Source organism: Dermacentor silvarum, chromosome 1 (assembly GCF_013339745.2).
Source record: "Dermacentor silvarum isolate Dsil-2018 chromosome 1, BIME_Dsil_1.4, whole genome shotgun sequence".
In the NCBI taxonomy this organism is placed as follows: Eukaryota; Metazoa; Arthropoda; class Arachnida; order Ixodida; family Ixodidae; genus Dermacentor; species Dermacentor silvarum.
Window position 1 is genome coordinate 268,903,158 of NC_051154.1, and position 16,327 is coordinate 268,919,484.

Here is a 16,327-nt window from a genome sequence, read left to right on the forward strand (position 1 = left end):
TGTATGTATGTATGTATGTATGTATGTATGTATGTATGTATGTATGTATGTATGTATGTATGTGTGTGTGTGTGTATGTGTGTGTGTGTGTGTGTGTGGTGTGTGTGTGTGTGTGGTGTGTGGTGTGGTGTGTGTGTGTGTGTGTGTGTGTGTGTGTGTGTGTGTGTGTGTGTGTGTGTGTGTGTGTGTGTGTGTGTGTGTGTGTGTGTGTGTGTGTGTGTGTGTGTGTGTGTGTGTGTGTGTGTGTGTGTGTGTGGTGTGTGTGTGTGTGTGGTGTGTGTGTGTGTGTGTGTGTGTGTGTGTGTGTGTGTGTGTGTGTGTGTGTGTGTGTGTGTGTGTGTGTGTGTGTGTGTGTGTGTGTGTGTGTGTGTGTGTGTGTGTGTGTGTGTGTGTGTGTGTGTGTGTGTGTGTGTGTGGTGTGTGTGTGTGTGTGTGTGTGTGTGTGTGTGTGTGTGTGTGTGTGTGTGTGTGTGTGTGTGTGTGTGTGTGTGTGTGTGTGTGTGTGTGTGTGTGGTGTGTGTGTGTGTGTGTGTGTTGTGAAAGCGAGAGAGAGCGAACACACAGCGTGAGTCGGCCGAGGCGCTACTGAACAACACCGTGCGGACTTTGTTCCATCGGTACATCTCAAGAGACGGAGACGAAGGTTACGTAGAACCCTATAGTCAGTCTGCTCACGATATCACTCATATAAAGACCTTGCGGAGCTTACGACAAAGATTTCCGTCCATAACAAACTGCCGCCCCAGTATCAATAAGCGCAATTGTGGCGGTTCCTTCGACCAAACCATCCAGTAAATTGCGTGGCGACTGTGCAGGCCTTGTAGCAGTCGCGAAGCTGGCAGTTCGTGTCTGCAGAACTCCAGCAACTAGTTTCCCTCGCTAGGTGATTGGCGACGACGTAAGGGGGAAAGCAAGCGACGACGCGGTGACGGAGAACGATTGTTGCCGAAAGGGCATCGAGGAGACGGCGAATACTCTCGGTTGGGATGGATGGAATGCCCGGTTGCATCGTGGGAATATCCATAACCAGGCGTTGCGACAGATGGGATAGCCAGTGGCATGCGACGATGGCAGAAGCGCGCGACATGGCCAGCGAAGCCGCAAGCGAAAGGTATGGGTCGATGGTCGCGTGTGCCCCAAGGGTTCTGAACTTGGCTTCGGGGCGGAATAGGAGGCGACGCGGGAGTTGGCACTACTTGAGGTCGCACTGTCGCAGGAAACGCGAATGTCGCCGCATAGGTCAGAGGTGCCGCTACGGGAGGAGAGGGTTGAGCCAAAGGTAGCGAGTCGGCAAGTTCCTCGCGAATGGCTCTCCTAATGGGAGCAGCCAGAGATGCATCAGGCTGTAGGGGTCCATCGCTGAGAGGCAGCATAGACTGTTGGCATGCCGCCTGCTCACGAATAAAAGCGTTAATCTGAACGGAGAATGAAGATTCTGCCGAGGAGTTGGAGGGAAGCGTGAGGCCCGTGAGAGAGTCGCCGGGTGTAACAGCGCTGCGCGCAAGGACCGTATGTCGACGCAGCTCATCGAAGCTCTGGCAAAGAGGGACGACAGCTGCGACAGATGAAGGGTTTCGCGCGAGAAGCATTTGAAATGCGTCGTCCTCGATCCCCTTGAGGATGTGCTTCACCTTGTCCTCTTTACTCATGGTAGAATCGACGCGGGCGCAAATATCCACGACATCCTCAATGTAGCTGGTGTACGTCTCGCCGGGCTGTTGATCGCGCTGGCGTTGACGCTGTTGAGCACGGAGGTTTCGTAAGGCTGGGCGGCCGAATACTTCCGTGAATGCTGTCTTGAAAACGGACCAGGTTTGGAGTTCCTGCTCATGATTGTGGAACCAGAGGTTCACAACGTCAGCAAGATAGAACATGACGGAACGTAACTTCGTTGGGTCATCCCACTTGTTGTGATCACTGGCGCGCTCATAGGTAGAGAGCCAATCTTCCACGTCAGTCTCACCGGCTCCGCTAAAGACAGGAGGGCCCCGCTGCCGCTGGACGGCGCCGCAAATGATGGGAGCGGCGGAAGCTGCAGGCGGATTGTCGGTAGCATCGAGCATGGTAGCGGCTGAAGCAGTCGGCAACGTTCGGCTGCGAGTTCCAGGGTGAGGTCGGGGATTGCAGAACCTTCCACCTGACCGAGCACTCGGGGTCAGCACCTAGCGGCAAGAAACCAAACCCCACAAGAAACTCTTGAAGGAAACAGCGTCCGACGAGCAGCGCCCGGCGTACTTTCACGGACGCGCCGCAGGAAATAACAGACAGGCCCAACCGCGCCCCAACCGAGCAACCAAGAATGCACCACGTGTAAAAAATACAAATTATACATATTACAACCGCCTTCTTTTTTTTCTCTCTCTATCTATCTTTTTTTCTTGCTTTGAATAAAATCTGCGAGAAACCGCAATGGCACCTCGGCCCGATACTTCTACGAAGGGATGACCTTGCGGTCAAATAACGTGGACATGGATGAGCTCTGCCTTCTTCTTTATCCGGCGTCTCCATTTAAGCAAGTGCGCACCAACAATTGTTAGTCACCGATGTGGGATTCTGATAGCCCGCCGCTCATATGGGTGATTATTCCAAACAACAGGCCTTGATCTGTATCTTGCGGCCGTGACCCCAATCGATGGCTATACGCATTGAAGATACACCCAATAAAATACATAGGTGCAAAATATCGAGCCATACGATAATCTCCGTTCGCCATTGGTTGGCCGCCATTGCTAGCGGTGTGTCCAACATTACGATTCGTTTGCTGCTGCTCGTACGAACAATCGAATAGCTCGAGCAAAGGAACTTTCGTTGTGACTAAGGACGCTGAATACTTGAAGATCTAAAGATAAGAAATGCTATCCTTATTGGCCGCTTTCCAGATATTCGAAAAATGCATTTAACTGTATCAGCATAGAAAAACAAAGGGAGATGCAGTGGCCGGTCAATGCAAAGACATGTTGCTTGAGCTGGCGGTACGCTAGTGCCAACTGTATAACACATGACCCACTGTTCCATTTAATCAATGAATCTTGGCAGCTTTTGGAATTCTCATATGCTCATCCTGAAAGCTGTTCACGTGCTGTTTTTAGGGAGGGCAGAGTGGTATACTGCATACCTGTATACTTGTCGGGGACACAGGGGTTCAAGCGCCAGGGATATATACATATATACACATATATACATATATATATATATATATATATATATATATATATATATATATATGCTCCGGCTTGAAACCAGTTTGGAATGGCTAACAATTCTTTAGACACTTATCAAAATCACTGTGATCGAAATTGCTGATCAACATTGCAGAACGTCAATATCAAACATTGATTTTTCATACCCACTCACCGAAACCTTGGCGCCGCACTGAGTATGACCTCGAAGAAAGGGCACCGAGGGGCCCGATTTTTATTAATCATATCATAAGAAGCCAACAAACATTAACGCCAAGGACAACATAGTGGAAATTACTTGTACCTACTAATTGAATTAAAGAAATGATAATTCAATTAGTAGGTACAAGTAATTTCCACTATGTTGTCCTTGGTATTAATGTTTGTTGGCTTCTTATGATATGATTAATAAAAATTGGGCCCCTCGGTGCCCTTTCTTCTCGTTCATTACATAACGAGGGCTCGAATCCGGCAACATTGATGCCTTCAGGTAGCATATGTGAGTTTATTGACCAGTTGCCAACACCCAAAAAAGATAACGTGCTCGTGACGCCTGCGGCAGAAAGGATGTTCCACATCCGCCCCAAGGTTTGTGAGTGGTGGCGCTGGCTAACATTCCCAGGGTTAATTCTAGCTGTAAAACATAAATACCCCAGAAAGTGGATGCGAAAACGGTTCTGCGGTAGCTCAATGGTGAGAGCATCGCACGCGTAATGCGAAGACGTGGGTTCGTTCCCCACCTGCGGACAGTTGTTTTTTCATTCATTTCCATTAATTTATCATTTCTTTAATTCAATTAGTAGGTACAAGTAATTTCCACTATGTTGTCCTTGGTGTTAATGTTTGTTGGCTTCTTATGATATGAGTATGACCTCAGGCATTTTAAAGTATCCATTCGTACTTGTGCCATTGCGGTTCATGGAAAGCATTAAAATATTGCTAAGTTGACTCTTGTTCTTTTAGCATGCCAAATATAGTCATTATTTAGTGGTACAAAGAGCAACGCAGAGCTGGCCAGTGCCATATAGAGCAAGTTATTAAAACGACCGAAATTCGTGTTGCGTGGTGTGAAGGCAGGAAGAGCCTTGTCTATAAGGGCCAAGGTGACGAGGATAATACGAGCTCGTACGGGCCAGTTACAGTAAGTTCAGTGATGTATAGGATGGCAAGGCAGGCCCTAAAACTCGAGCTGTAGAAGTGGGTGGAGAAAAACAATACACTGCATGAGGCAACTAACGAATGGTTTCAGACAGGGAGACGCTTAGTTGGTAATATCTTTGTAATAACGCAGGCCATAGAGAATTCAAAAGTGCAGAATAGACTTTTATGGATGGCATTTCTAGACAATAAGGAAGCGTACGAAGACGTAGACGGGGAATTGATATGGGATATTCTAAAGCGCTAAGGCATAGGTGACGATTTCGTGAAGCTGCTAAGGTAGATAGAGAGAAACAATCGAGTACAAATTGTATGGCAAGGCCGAAAGTGTAATGGAGTGATGTAAATCCAAGAAGGACTGAAGCAAGGATGCAATATTTCACAATTCTTTACGCTTTATGTTATGGGCATAGAAAGACGACAGCTTAACTGACAATTGGGGTTTGATTTGTCATACATGCGTAATGGACAAATGGTGCAACAGAATGTTCCTTTACTAATGTATGCGGACGACATCGTGTTACTAGCGGACGATGCAAGAGATTTACAGAGACTTCCCGAATATGTGTGGTAACGCAGCGAGAAATACAGTCCTTACGTTTAGCACAGAGAAACCAGGAAGAATTATTTTTAATAAAGGTACGCGCAATTACGTGTTGTCAATTCAACGGCAAGTCATACCCGTAGTCAAGCTTTAGGGATACCGCGGCGTATACATAAACGAAGGAAATACTTATTTAAGCATCCACCAAGAAGATCTGAAAATAAAGGGGAAGCGGAATGGAGCAATAAATAAACATACAGCATTTTTTCGCAATGATAAACACATTTTGCGAGTAATTAAATACAGTTCCGCGTTTAAATCACAAATATGTTCGGGGTTTGAGATTGAGCAGAGGTCCACGGGACGACTGTATTTGTGGGCCCAGGTAAAACCACAGATGAAGGAGATTAAGGTGATACGGGTTGGGCTTCTTTTGAAGTAAGAGGAGCGCAGAACAAAATTAGTTTTGAAGAAAAACTAAAGAGCAAAGATAAAAAGAAATGAGCAGCTAAAATGCCCTAATATTCGTACCTCAAGCGTGGCCATGCAATGGAGCAAGAGGTAAAGAAAGTTGTCAACTAAGTGCAGGGTAAATGAAAGTATAAATAGACACTGAAGAGCCAACAAAAAGAAAGAGAAACACAGACCGTAAATTGGATGCAAAGCATAAAGATAAAGCAGACAATGTAGACGGTCAAAACAGGCTCATCGTTTAGGGCAGTGCAATTGCTTGCGCTTGATACGCAATAATCGCCGGCAGCAGTTTGCGCGTCGTGCACAGCACTAACGCGCGTGCTGCTAAGGCCGCCACGATGCTTGACCCAGCAACCGATGAACACCTTCGTTTACCACTGACAGAGTATCATGCATAAACTGAAGGAAACTGCGGCGCTTGTATCCACGGAAGCTGCAGGCAGGGTGGTTCAGCGATCATGGGAATTATGGTTAGTACATAGATTTCCCTTAACCTTCGCCATTATGGCTTTAACTCTTTCCCTACCATGGGGAAAATATAAGTTTTTAGGGGCGAAGCTCCTTAAAGCGGCACCCGTTCGTCCCTCGTCGTAGTAGTAGTGTGTAACCAGTCTGAGAAAAATGAGAAAAAAAATTCCGAAGTTGTGTCCGTAGCGCGGAATCGAACCAGGGACCCCTCGCTTCCGAGCGCGCGGCGTTAGCCCACTACGCCACGAAGCACACATAGACACAAGCACCACGATGGCAATAAATACCCAACATTAACGAAAGGCCGCGTTTCTAGCGCGTTTCTAACGCGTTTGTGCTAGCGCGTTACGGCCCGTGTAAGAAGCTGGTGTAAGACGCTGTGGCCTCTCCGCCTTACCTTCAACGCGCTTCGAACGCGCTGCCCAAGGCGGTGGCAAGTCAAGTTCAAGTCGAGGAGCGTTTATGAATACGGGGGGTATACTCTCTCAGCAGTCATGTGATGGCGTCGGCAAACGCGGTGCACGTTCCGGCATGTGTAAATGGCTGCGTAAGACGCTGTGGCCGCTCCCCCTTACTAGAGAGTACTGCACGTCTCTAACGCGTTTGTGCTAGCGTCCCCTTAAGCGGGAGATCGATGATTCCCTCCGGAGCTTCGCCCACTCATCATCATTCACCCCGTGGATATGCTGTGATTTTTATTGCGATAGCAATTATATGGACACTTCAACCGGATTTCTGCCGTCGGCGTCGCCGTCGTCGTCGCCGTCGCCGTCGCCGTGAGGTTCCGTATAGATAAAATCTTCGCCGCGCGCCGTATGCCCCAGCGGAAGCGTGCGGGGACGCGCGCTATCACGGAGAGCGAACGCACTCAATCTCCCACGCGCAAGCAAGGAAGCGGAAAGCCAGCGCCGGAGGGAGCAGGGGGGGGGGGGGCACTTCTCTGCCAACAACCGCGCTCGTCGCTCGTCCGCACAGTCTCTTATCTCTCCCACGCGCAAGCAAGGAAGCGGAAAGCCAGCGCCGGAGGGAGCAGGGGGGGGGGGGGGCACTCTTCTGCCAACAACCGCGCTCGTCGCTCGTCCGCACAGTCTCTTATCTCTCCCACGCGCAAGCAAGGAAGCGGGAAGCCAGCGCCGGAGCGCACTTCTACGCTGCCAACAACCGCGCTCGTCGTTCGTTCGACCGCACCGTCTCTTATCTCCACACGGCTCTGACCTTTATGCGCGCTCAGTTTCCGTTGAAGCGATAGACCCCACGTACCTTCGCTCGCTGCGCGGGTGAAGGTACAGTCAACCACAAAAGTTTGCGGACCACGCGAGTGCGTGCCAGACTGCCTATCCGCGGCACCTAGCGGTACGCCACCTAGCGGCGACAGGGGCGCTCTCCCGGATATGAGCCCTCTTGGTACTCGCCTGCCTGTTAATTTTTTATTCCCGTGCATGACATTGTTAGTTCGTTGTGTTGACGCAGAGCGCTGTCTGCGATAAGACCGCCACATATCTGGCTTGATAGCAGTATCGGAGCAATCACTGCAACCTTTGTCGACTGGTGTGCCAGTGGGTAGATAAGTTTCACGAAGCGCTGCGACGATTTTTTTACGCGACGTTTACTGGCGCACTTTGGTTGGCAGCATCTTGGTCCAATGAGTGTTGCTGCTTCTACGTCTTGAGAGAAAGGGTAGGGAGGTGTTTCACTGTCATCAAAAATAAAGAAAAAGCGGATGCATAGAAAATTTTCTTTCACACATAGGCGCATCTTCGCATCAGTCGCTGAAAACGTAGTAGACTTGCTTCAGGCCACGTGGTGATTTCCTATTTGGAAAGATGCCGCTGCGTGTTCCACTTGACGAAAGAAGGCACATTGTGCGTTTATTTATAGAGGGAATACCTCAGCGCGAAATCTGCCGCCGAACCAACAGGAGCCGGACTGCCGTGAATAGGATTATTCAAGCTTTCCGCCACGATGACAGATTCACAGATATGGAGCGCAGTGGGCGTCCAAGGGCCACGACTGAGGAAGAGGACCGCCTGATTACGGCCGCCATCGTGGCTGATCCTTTTCAAAGTGCAGAGGATATCCGAGAAGCGCTCTCGCTCACGGTATCGTCTGAGACTGTAAGAAGGCTGAGTGAGCTTGGCCTGCAGTCTTTCGTAGCAGCACAGAAGCCCTGCCTCTCAGACAGCCAGCTACAAGAACGACTCATGTTCGCTACAGCAATGAAAGATTGGACAACAGAGAAATGGGGCGATGTCATCTTTAGCGACGAGTCAACTTTTTCCACGCGCTGGGACCAACGGAAGCGGGTTTGGCGTCCACTAAACTGCAGGTGTGTTTACAGTGTATTGGCAGTTAATTCACGAAGCTAATTCTGCATCACAACATGTTTCACGTAAAATGAGCTTTTGGACATTACGAGATTTTTCTGTAGTGGTATTATGTTGAAAACATTAACGATTGTTTCATAGTACTACTTACTCTGAAGCTAATTAAAAGCTGCCAGTGGGTCTTTCAGTACTATCTAATGATGTTTGCACGTTTTCTATTGCAACTCTATAACAGCATTATAAAGTTCATACGCAAGAGGAATCACAACATTTTTAGACGCGCCGCTGGAACCCAATTGTATGCTATTTCTTGCAGATATCTGCCTAATTACACACATAGTGTTCTATCCAGTGGACGGTGTTCCGTGAGGGTGTGGGGAGCAATCAGCAAAGATGGCCTTGGTCCCCTTGTGCGTCTGGAAGGGCCCTTCACTGCGTCACGGTACTGCGACGTCATCACTAGACACCTCGTTCCGTATGCGCTGGACGGTCCCTTCAGCGACGGCTGCTATTTTTTTCAACACTACCGCAGCCCGATCCATAAAGCACGTATCGTCCAGTCATTGCTAGAAGAACATGCTGTTTGCCAGCTTGAGTGGCCTCCATGTGGCGCCGACGTGAATCCCATAGAAAATGTCTGGGGCATGTTGAAGAAACGGCTGTCCACACGAGCCAACCGCGGCCGCACGGCCGATACGCTGTGGCAAGCGATCGCACAAGAATGGGAAAGCCTGCGTGGTCGACCGGAGATTACTGAATCTTTGTACGAGTCGATGCCCACACGCATCAATAAGGTGCTAGAAAACGGCGGACATTTCACTTCCTACTAGATCATTGAGAGACCTATGTTTCATGACACTTCTGTAAATGTCTTGTGAATAAATTCATCCCCTTCAGACACGAATTATGATGCACTGTCTGCAAATGCGTCAAATGCGCATGGCATCATTTCAAGACGCTCACTATTACATTCCAAGAAAGAAGACGAAGCAATGTGCTGTTTTGTGCAAGTTTCAGTAAAAAAAATTAATTAGCGTATAACTCATTATCTAATTATTCTGAAATCCGTCAGCTTCAATGCTTGCATAAAAAGAATCAACTATTAGGCCCGAAACGCATGCACACTTGCTTTTTCGGTTGTATTCGTGTCGACCGGAGAAAAAAAATACTCTTGACGTTGGTCTTGGAACGCGGCACGTCGAACGATTGTCTGACATGGTCGTGTCTCCAGCAAAGTGATCATCTGCAGCAATACGCAGGACAATGAAGTTAACTGACCGCTAGTTGTCCCATCAGGAAGCGGACACGAATGTGCACACTGAGTTTTAGGTCATTTGAAGAAACACGTGGCGTGGGACGCGCCACCGAAGTTCGAGTCCCCAAACAAGGACGCCGTGTCGCAAAGGGTTATAAAAAGAGTCATCGCACTCGATTATTTCTTATTTTTCTAAATGTAACCACTATAGCAGTGCGGTGGTTCGGGCTTTGCGCAGCAAAACCTGGGCGCAGGCGATCAAATCCCGGCCGCTACTGTCACTTAGCGATGGGGGAGGAACGGAAAAATTCTGCCTACTGACTAAGCATCTGTGTCCCATGGCTGCCTCACCGCTCACTCACGCACTCACGAAAAAAAAAAAAAAAACAGCGCGGCTACGCGAAAATAGAACTGATAACAGCCGAAGAATACGCTCTCTGATTACTTGTACTGATATTCTGCTCTCAAAATATAAGCAAGTAGCCCTGGCTAACAAAGAGCGCGTCACGTTGAAAGAGATAGGTAGAAAATATTTGCGCACAGTGCGAAAATAGACAGGCCATAGATTTAAGGAGGGATGCGTCTTCAACGTAGCGCTGCTGTCGATCGCTGGTGACGTAGCGGAAGTGTCGCGAAGAGGCTCTTGGCCACGCGCTCGCGTGGTCCGCAAACTTTTGTGGTTGACTGTACGTTGCGCTGCCAGCGTTTTGACAGTCGTTGGCTGCAGTCATTCAGTGTGATCTATTGATGTTTGTTTGTGCGCGCTCACACCACGCTTGTTCATTCAGTTAGTAATAGTCGGGCCACATTTTCCAACGCACGCTACACATGCAATGCTGCCCAGATCGGCAGTGCAGCACTACAGGTGTGTCCCTTCGCACGCGCTGCCCACGGTAAGCGCTTCTCATCAACACCACCGTTTCACACGCGCCTTCTCGTGGTCATCGAGTCTCTCTTCATGTCGGTCTACTTACGCCGCAGCACACCTGCTTACTTAATGAGCTCATGTTTACTACAATTCATATTGCTACCAAAGCCGTTCACCTTACTTCGTATGACATTGCTGTGTTGCTATCGCATTCATTGCTTCGCCCTTAGGGCGAAACTGTGACATTTTTTTTGTATGTTACGACAGATGTTCTTTCTGAAAGAACTACTGCACTCAATATTTAATGTAATACATTAACAGAAAGAAAATGAATGCACTTTTCACGCATAAAAGTTTTATTAACACGATGTATGTGATACAAAAGATATCAATTGTGAAAATCAAGATTGTGCGATAAAATGAAACAAAGTTTGTAAACACACGCTTGTATTTACTAAGAAAAAAAATGTTAAGAAAATGATCAGATATAGAAAATGCATTGCCCTCTCTTATGCACTATCTCAGAAAAAAATCTAAATTTATTTAGATTTTTTCGTAAACAGCGGCACAGGTAAAATTAAAACAGGTATTTCGCTACAAAAATTTCACTGCAAGCACTACAGTTGAGCGTGCTGGGCTGCGGCCGCCTGATGTTCCGGGCTGGTTGGCGTCGTCGTCGCTTTCAGACTCAAAATCCGACGAAATGTCAGGGTCCTCTGACTCTCTGCTATTCGAGGTATCGATAAGATCGGCCACAGAGGCACCGGAATCACGATATCTGCGATCTCCCAAAGCGCGCGCGCCGTTTCCGGAGCCGCACATTTTAGGTTCTGCTTTGACGATCGCGAAACTTCGGAGCGCGTTTAAAAATCACCGCTTGGTGGGAAAAAAGCGAACTGTTTAGAAAACAAAACTATAGTTTCTCCCCATTCCCGCCCGATGGCACTGCAGTGTGTCCGTGAGCGGCGCGGAAGGTCACGAAAGCGTCGTTTCAAACCATCGATAGAGAGCTAACCATGCCCAATGGGCGCGATACGGAAAGAGGTAAACGACTCCGTGACATTGGAAGCTGATCATGTTCGAGAAAGTACGGCGGTATCTATAACGAAATAAACACTATTAAAATTATCCGACAGCAGGATATGAACAGAGAACCTCACACAGAAGCTTCACATTGACACTGTGACGCCGCAGCTATGGAGATCCAGACCAGCTGCAATCAGCCGCGATTATGCGAGTTCGCATAGTCTTATTGACTTGTGGTGTAAGAAAAGTATGGATAGCTTTAATATTTATGATAACGAAGAGAGATAGAGTGTAACAAACAATGCCATAAGATCGCCTGAAGTCCCAAGGTCGAATGTCGGAGAAATCCATCTACTATACCCACCATTCCCATCGTGGCTGAACGATGGGATCGGCAGAGTTCCTGAGATGGGATCGGCAGGAAACTGAGATACCACTGAGACTACACTAGTGTGCTCCCAGAAGGGACAGTATAGTGAGCGCGGGTGCGCAGTCACATTATGTTTTTCACAGTTCGCGGGCTGTTTTCCCGCAAAAAAATTACGACGCGATGTGTACCTTGCTGAAGACATCTCGTTTTGGACGTGTTTTACGATTACCTACAACCACTTGATTGACATCTTGAGAATTAGAACAACAATCAAATAGTTACGTAATATCAAGGACTAAACAATACTGGCAGTTCCTGAACAAGGCTTTCAAAGAGATGCACCAGGTCTTATTCGCGTAAAATTATTGGTGTCTTTCTTTAAATCTGGGTGCATGATTCCTGGGACACCGCGTATAGAGTGTAGTGAACAAAAATATATTTTTAAATTTGGTTCTCAGAGCAAAAATGTTCAGAATGTCGGCAATGCATTATGGCAGGGCTAGCCTGTAGTCTCTTGAGTGCGCACTTTCATCTTATGTTATTCGCACCTCATAGCCCACCGACCTTGCATTAGACATGCGTATTGCCAAATTGTATTGTATGGAAACCATGTATGTCAACCATTTTTTTGAAAACAAAGCTTTCTCTGGAGAGAGAAAGTCTAACGATAGGGGGACAGGTTAGTCGAACTCTGCATCCGGCTTGGTATATATGCTACTACAGCTTTATTACATAACGATAGATCAAAGGACGCGACAAAAGAAACATCAAACGCACACACATCCACTCGCAAAATGCGGAAAGGAGCAAGTGAGCACCATAAAATACCAAAGCAGAACGTGAAACTTTTATAAAAGCGTCCATAAACGACAGGTTATCCATCTGTGTCGCTTCGACTGCATCGCAAAGGAGGATTAAGTTGTTGCAAATATTTTGTACGCATGTTCTTCTTGACGTTATAGAGCACAGATTTGATTGATTTATTAATTCATCGCCAAATTTATTAATTTTTTTATTGTGGTTGAACCTCGGCACGCGTGTTCATAAGTCGGCTAGAATGTGCACGGTAAGCGGCTTCTTCAGGTGGGGGCTAAATATTTCGGGCAGAAGGGAAAAAAATTAAGAAAATGGAACCGCTCCAGCCAGCTAGGGTATAGACGCAATGGGCGTTAAAATAAGGTTCTGTGTTTGGGGGATGTGCCCCGCAACAATAGACATCTATGTGCACCCAATAATGAACACAGTAGGCTGACGTCGCGGACCTTCGCTTATTATGGACAGCACACTGCAATACAGACGTACAGCGTTCTGCTCTCGCGTTCGCTTTGCTTTTTTCAAAAATCTGCAAGTTTTATTTTAATGTCATGAAATGGAATTACGCGGGAAACAGTGGTGCGTAAAAGTGCTTGTACCTATGCATGTCCTTACTTATTATCAAGTTAATAAGTCGTGGCTATAACTCAAACAGTAGGAGAATTTCCAACCAATTATTGCTTGGTTTACTTAGACGGCTTATAATTAACGCTTTAAGTTTGGACGCCGCATTTCTCGCAATCGCATGGGCAAGCCAAATTGTGTGATTTGGCAGCTTGCGTAGAGTCACATGCATGCGTATCTTTTGATGTGCAGCGCTCGGAGCGCTCAGCGGCAGGCGGAAGCGCTGCAGCCCAGCTGCCGGGGCCGGCAGAGGGAGCCCATGACCGGGAGTCCCCAATGCGGCAAACAAGACGCCGTGGAGCGCGCGGGACTTCCGGCGTCTCATCGAATGGGCCCAACGCTGGCCGGGTAAGTTATCATGCGTTTCATTGCGGATGAGCATCCTTGCTTCTTTTGTTCTTAGTTAGGAGAGCATTACGGCGCGTGCATAGTCTGAAATTTTATCGGGCGTGACCTAATTCACCTTGGCAGGAATAAAGTCAGTTTTAATAGCTACGTACGTGGGCGACGTAGGAAAAAATGTGAATTTGTGTAAAGTGACCGTCACCGCGATCCTTGCCCCAAAGTCACTGTACAGTCTTGCTGAACCACACAGCGGGTCACGACGATACCTCCCAAAAGGAAAGCGCGTGTTTTGAGGCGTATGATAACAAAAGATGCTGCGGTGTCAGTGGCATAGCCCGATATTGTGTGCGGGGGGGGGGGGGGGGGGGGGGGGGGGGGGGGGGGCGGGGGGGGGGAGGGGGGGCTCACGTTGCTGCGCGGCCTCCTCCTTATGGAATTTGTCGAGGGATCAAATTCACGAATAATAACTGCATTGCCATTGCAAATGACATTGTGTATTAGATGCTGCCAACACATTATTGAACGCTCCGCACTGTCAAGAAAAATATATTTTTTCGTACACGAATATATTCGTATGTCCCAAAAATTGTGGCAAAAATCAGTGATATCAATGCTTCAGCGTTTTTTTTTTTGTCTATTTATTAAGTAAGGAAAATATCACACGAACTTTAGAACTATATGAGTTTGAAACCAGCAAATCACTGCATTCAGCTGACATGAACAACGTAAAGGTCATGAAATGAACAAGGTGAGGACGAATATTTTGATGAAACTTTGTCATTCAAGAACCTTGTTTACATTTTTGTACTTATGCAACGGCCAGGGAAAAACCTCAATGACGCTGTCCTTCGTTGCATTAGATTGCGCAGGAGCACCTGTTACCGGGCGTGTATTATAATTAGACCGAGATTATAGTCGCAAGAGTGAGTACATATAAAAAGCAGGTGTTCTGCAAATTATACATTACAAATGCGAAGATAGAATGGCATATACAAATGCCAGGGTACTATTCTCGATAAAGGGCAACAAATTGTCGCTGGAAACAAGGTTCACTGCTTGTATACACAAAAGCCCGCAACGAAATATTTAAATATGCGTATAAGTTTCCAGTAAATATACGTATTTAGGCAAACATCAGTGTATAGCCGGTTTCAGTGTTTACAAACAAACCTCGCTAGCCGCTGATTGGCTGCCCCATCGGAACTTCCCGCAGGAGAGCTAGAAGCACTTCCGGCTATGTTGTTTGAAGGCATGCGCGACGTGAGGCCGGCGTGTCGATGTTTGCACTGCTTGGTGGAATCTGTGAGCTGATTCTACATCGTGAATATTGTCGAGATGACGAGCGACTACTTTAAGGCGCTTAGCACCGAAGCAATACATCGGTATCGCCAAAAGCTGATGTTTAGAGGCAGAGAGCTGCCCGATCTGCTGGACGATGATGTCGTGCGATTTTCGTTTTCGCCGGGCCCCAAACACCTTCCTTCATTTACAACCCAGGAGCAACAAGCGGAGCACCATAGTGAGGACATGCAATGAACGCAGACTGTTGTCTTCAAGGCAGGTAATGGGACTGCCGAAAACTAGAAAAACCTTAATGACACTTTTTTCTTCTTTCCGGGGTTTTACGTGCCTAAACCAGTTCTGATTATGAGGCTCGCCGTAGTGGAGGGTTTCGGATTAATTTAGACCACCTGGGGTTCTTTAACGTGCCCTACAACACAAGCACACGGGCGTTTTTGCATTTCGCAATGGCACTTTTATTGCTGCAAGATGGAGGATGAAGTGGTAAGCTGTGCATGTGTACATGCACATGTTTTCTGCGTCATATGCCTTGTTTCTGCTTTTCAATATGCGTTCACAAATAACTGTACATTCTCAAAAGTCATTTAGTGCAAGAAGCCTAGGTCGACTGAAATGGGTCTAACTTAAATGCTCACGAATTTACCACACTTCTAACAAAATGAAACCTGTAGTGTTGGGCACGAGATTGCAATCCATAATTGGCCTCCGTTAATTCGTCAATGCTTTTAGAATGTGGCCGAAACTTACTACATGCATGCACGGAAATCGCTAACTTTTCTGCGATTTTGCTCTGCGATACCGATACGAATGCTCACATGCCGCCGCGGTGGCTCAGTGGTTACGGTGCCCGGTTGCTCACGCGAAATACACCGTTTGGACCCCGGCTGTCGCATTTCGATCGAGGCGAAATGCTAGAGGTCCGCGTACTTTGTGATGTCGGTGCATGTTAAAGAACCACAGGTGGTCGAAATTATCCGGAGCCCTCCATTGCGGCGTCCGTCATAGCCTGAGTCGCTTTGGGACGTTAAACATGATAAAACCAATGCACACATGTACCTAGGTAGTAAAGCTGCAGAAGTGCACTTGTGCCCCAGATACGAAAAACATTAAAATAAAACGGCGGCAGCATGGCACCCGCTAAACAATAATTTTAACTCATGTACGTAGCATGGCGATCCACGCCGAGGCAAGAAACTGGACGAGCGGGCAAACTCGGGGCGAGAGTCGAGCTGCTCTCGCGTTAGTTACACGATATACGGCCAGAACAATCGTGCAGTAGCACTTTTATTATTCAGCGTTATAGCAGTCCGGCTACTCCACGTAATAACGTGCCTTGGGTGAAGTGAGCAGAGCAAATCTGGGAGCTCTTGGTAGGCTCCCAGATTTGAAAAACACCGTTGGCAAGTAAACGCAATGAAAACAGTCGATGCTCCAAGAGCTACTCGCCGTCACGCAACGCACTGAATGCCGCAAGTCGCACTTATATCGATATACCCGAAAAATAACACAGAATATGCGCAAGACGAGCGCGCGAGCGAGCAAATACCAGCAAAAACTAACAAAAGCAACGGCTACCG

General features: G+C 47.5%; 1 protein-coding gene across 1 annotated transcript in view; it reads left to right on the forward strand.

Annotated features, from left to right (window-relative positions):
• Positions 1 to 16,327, forward strand: part of LOC119440238 (serine/arginine repetitive matrix protein 1-like) — a 293,035-nt gene that overhangs the window by 208,555 nt on the left and 68,153 nt on the right. The window contains exon 18 of the mRNA XM_049661047.1: positions 13,296 to 13,451. Within this exon, the coding sequence (XP_049517004.1) occupies positions 13,296 to 13,451 (156 nt within the window). The remainder of the gene's footprint in view (positions 1 to 13,295; positions 13,452 to 16,327) is intronic.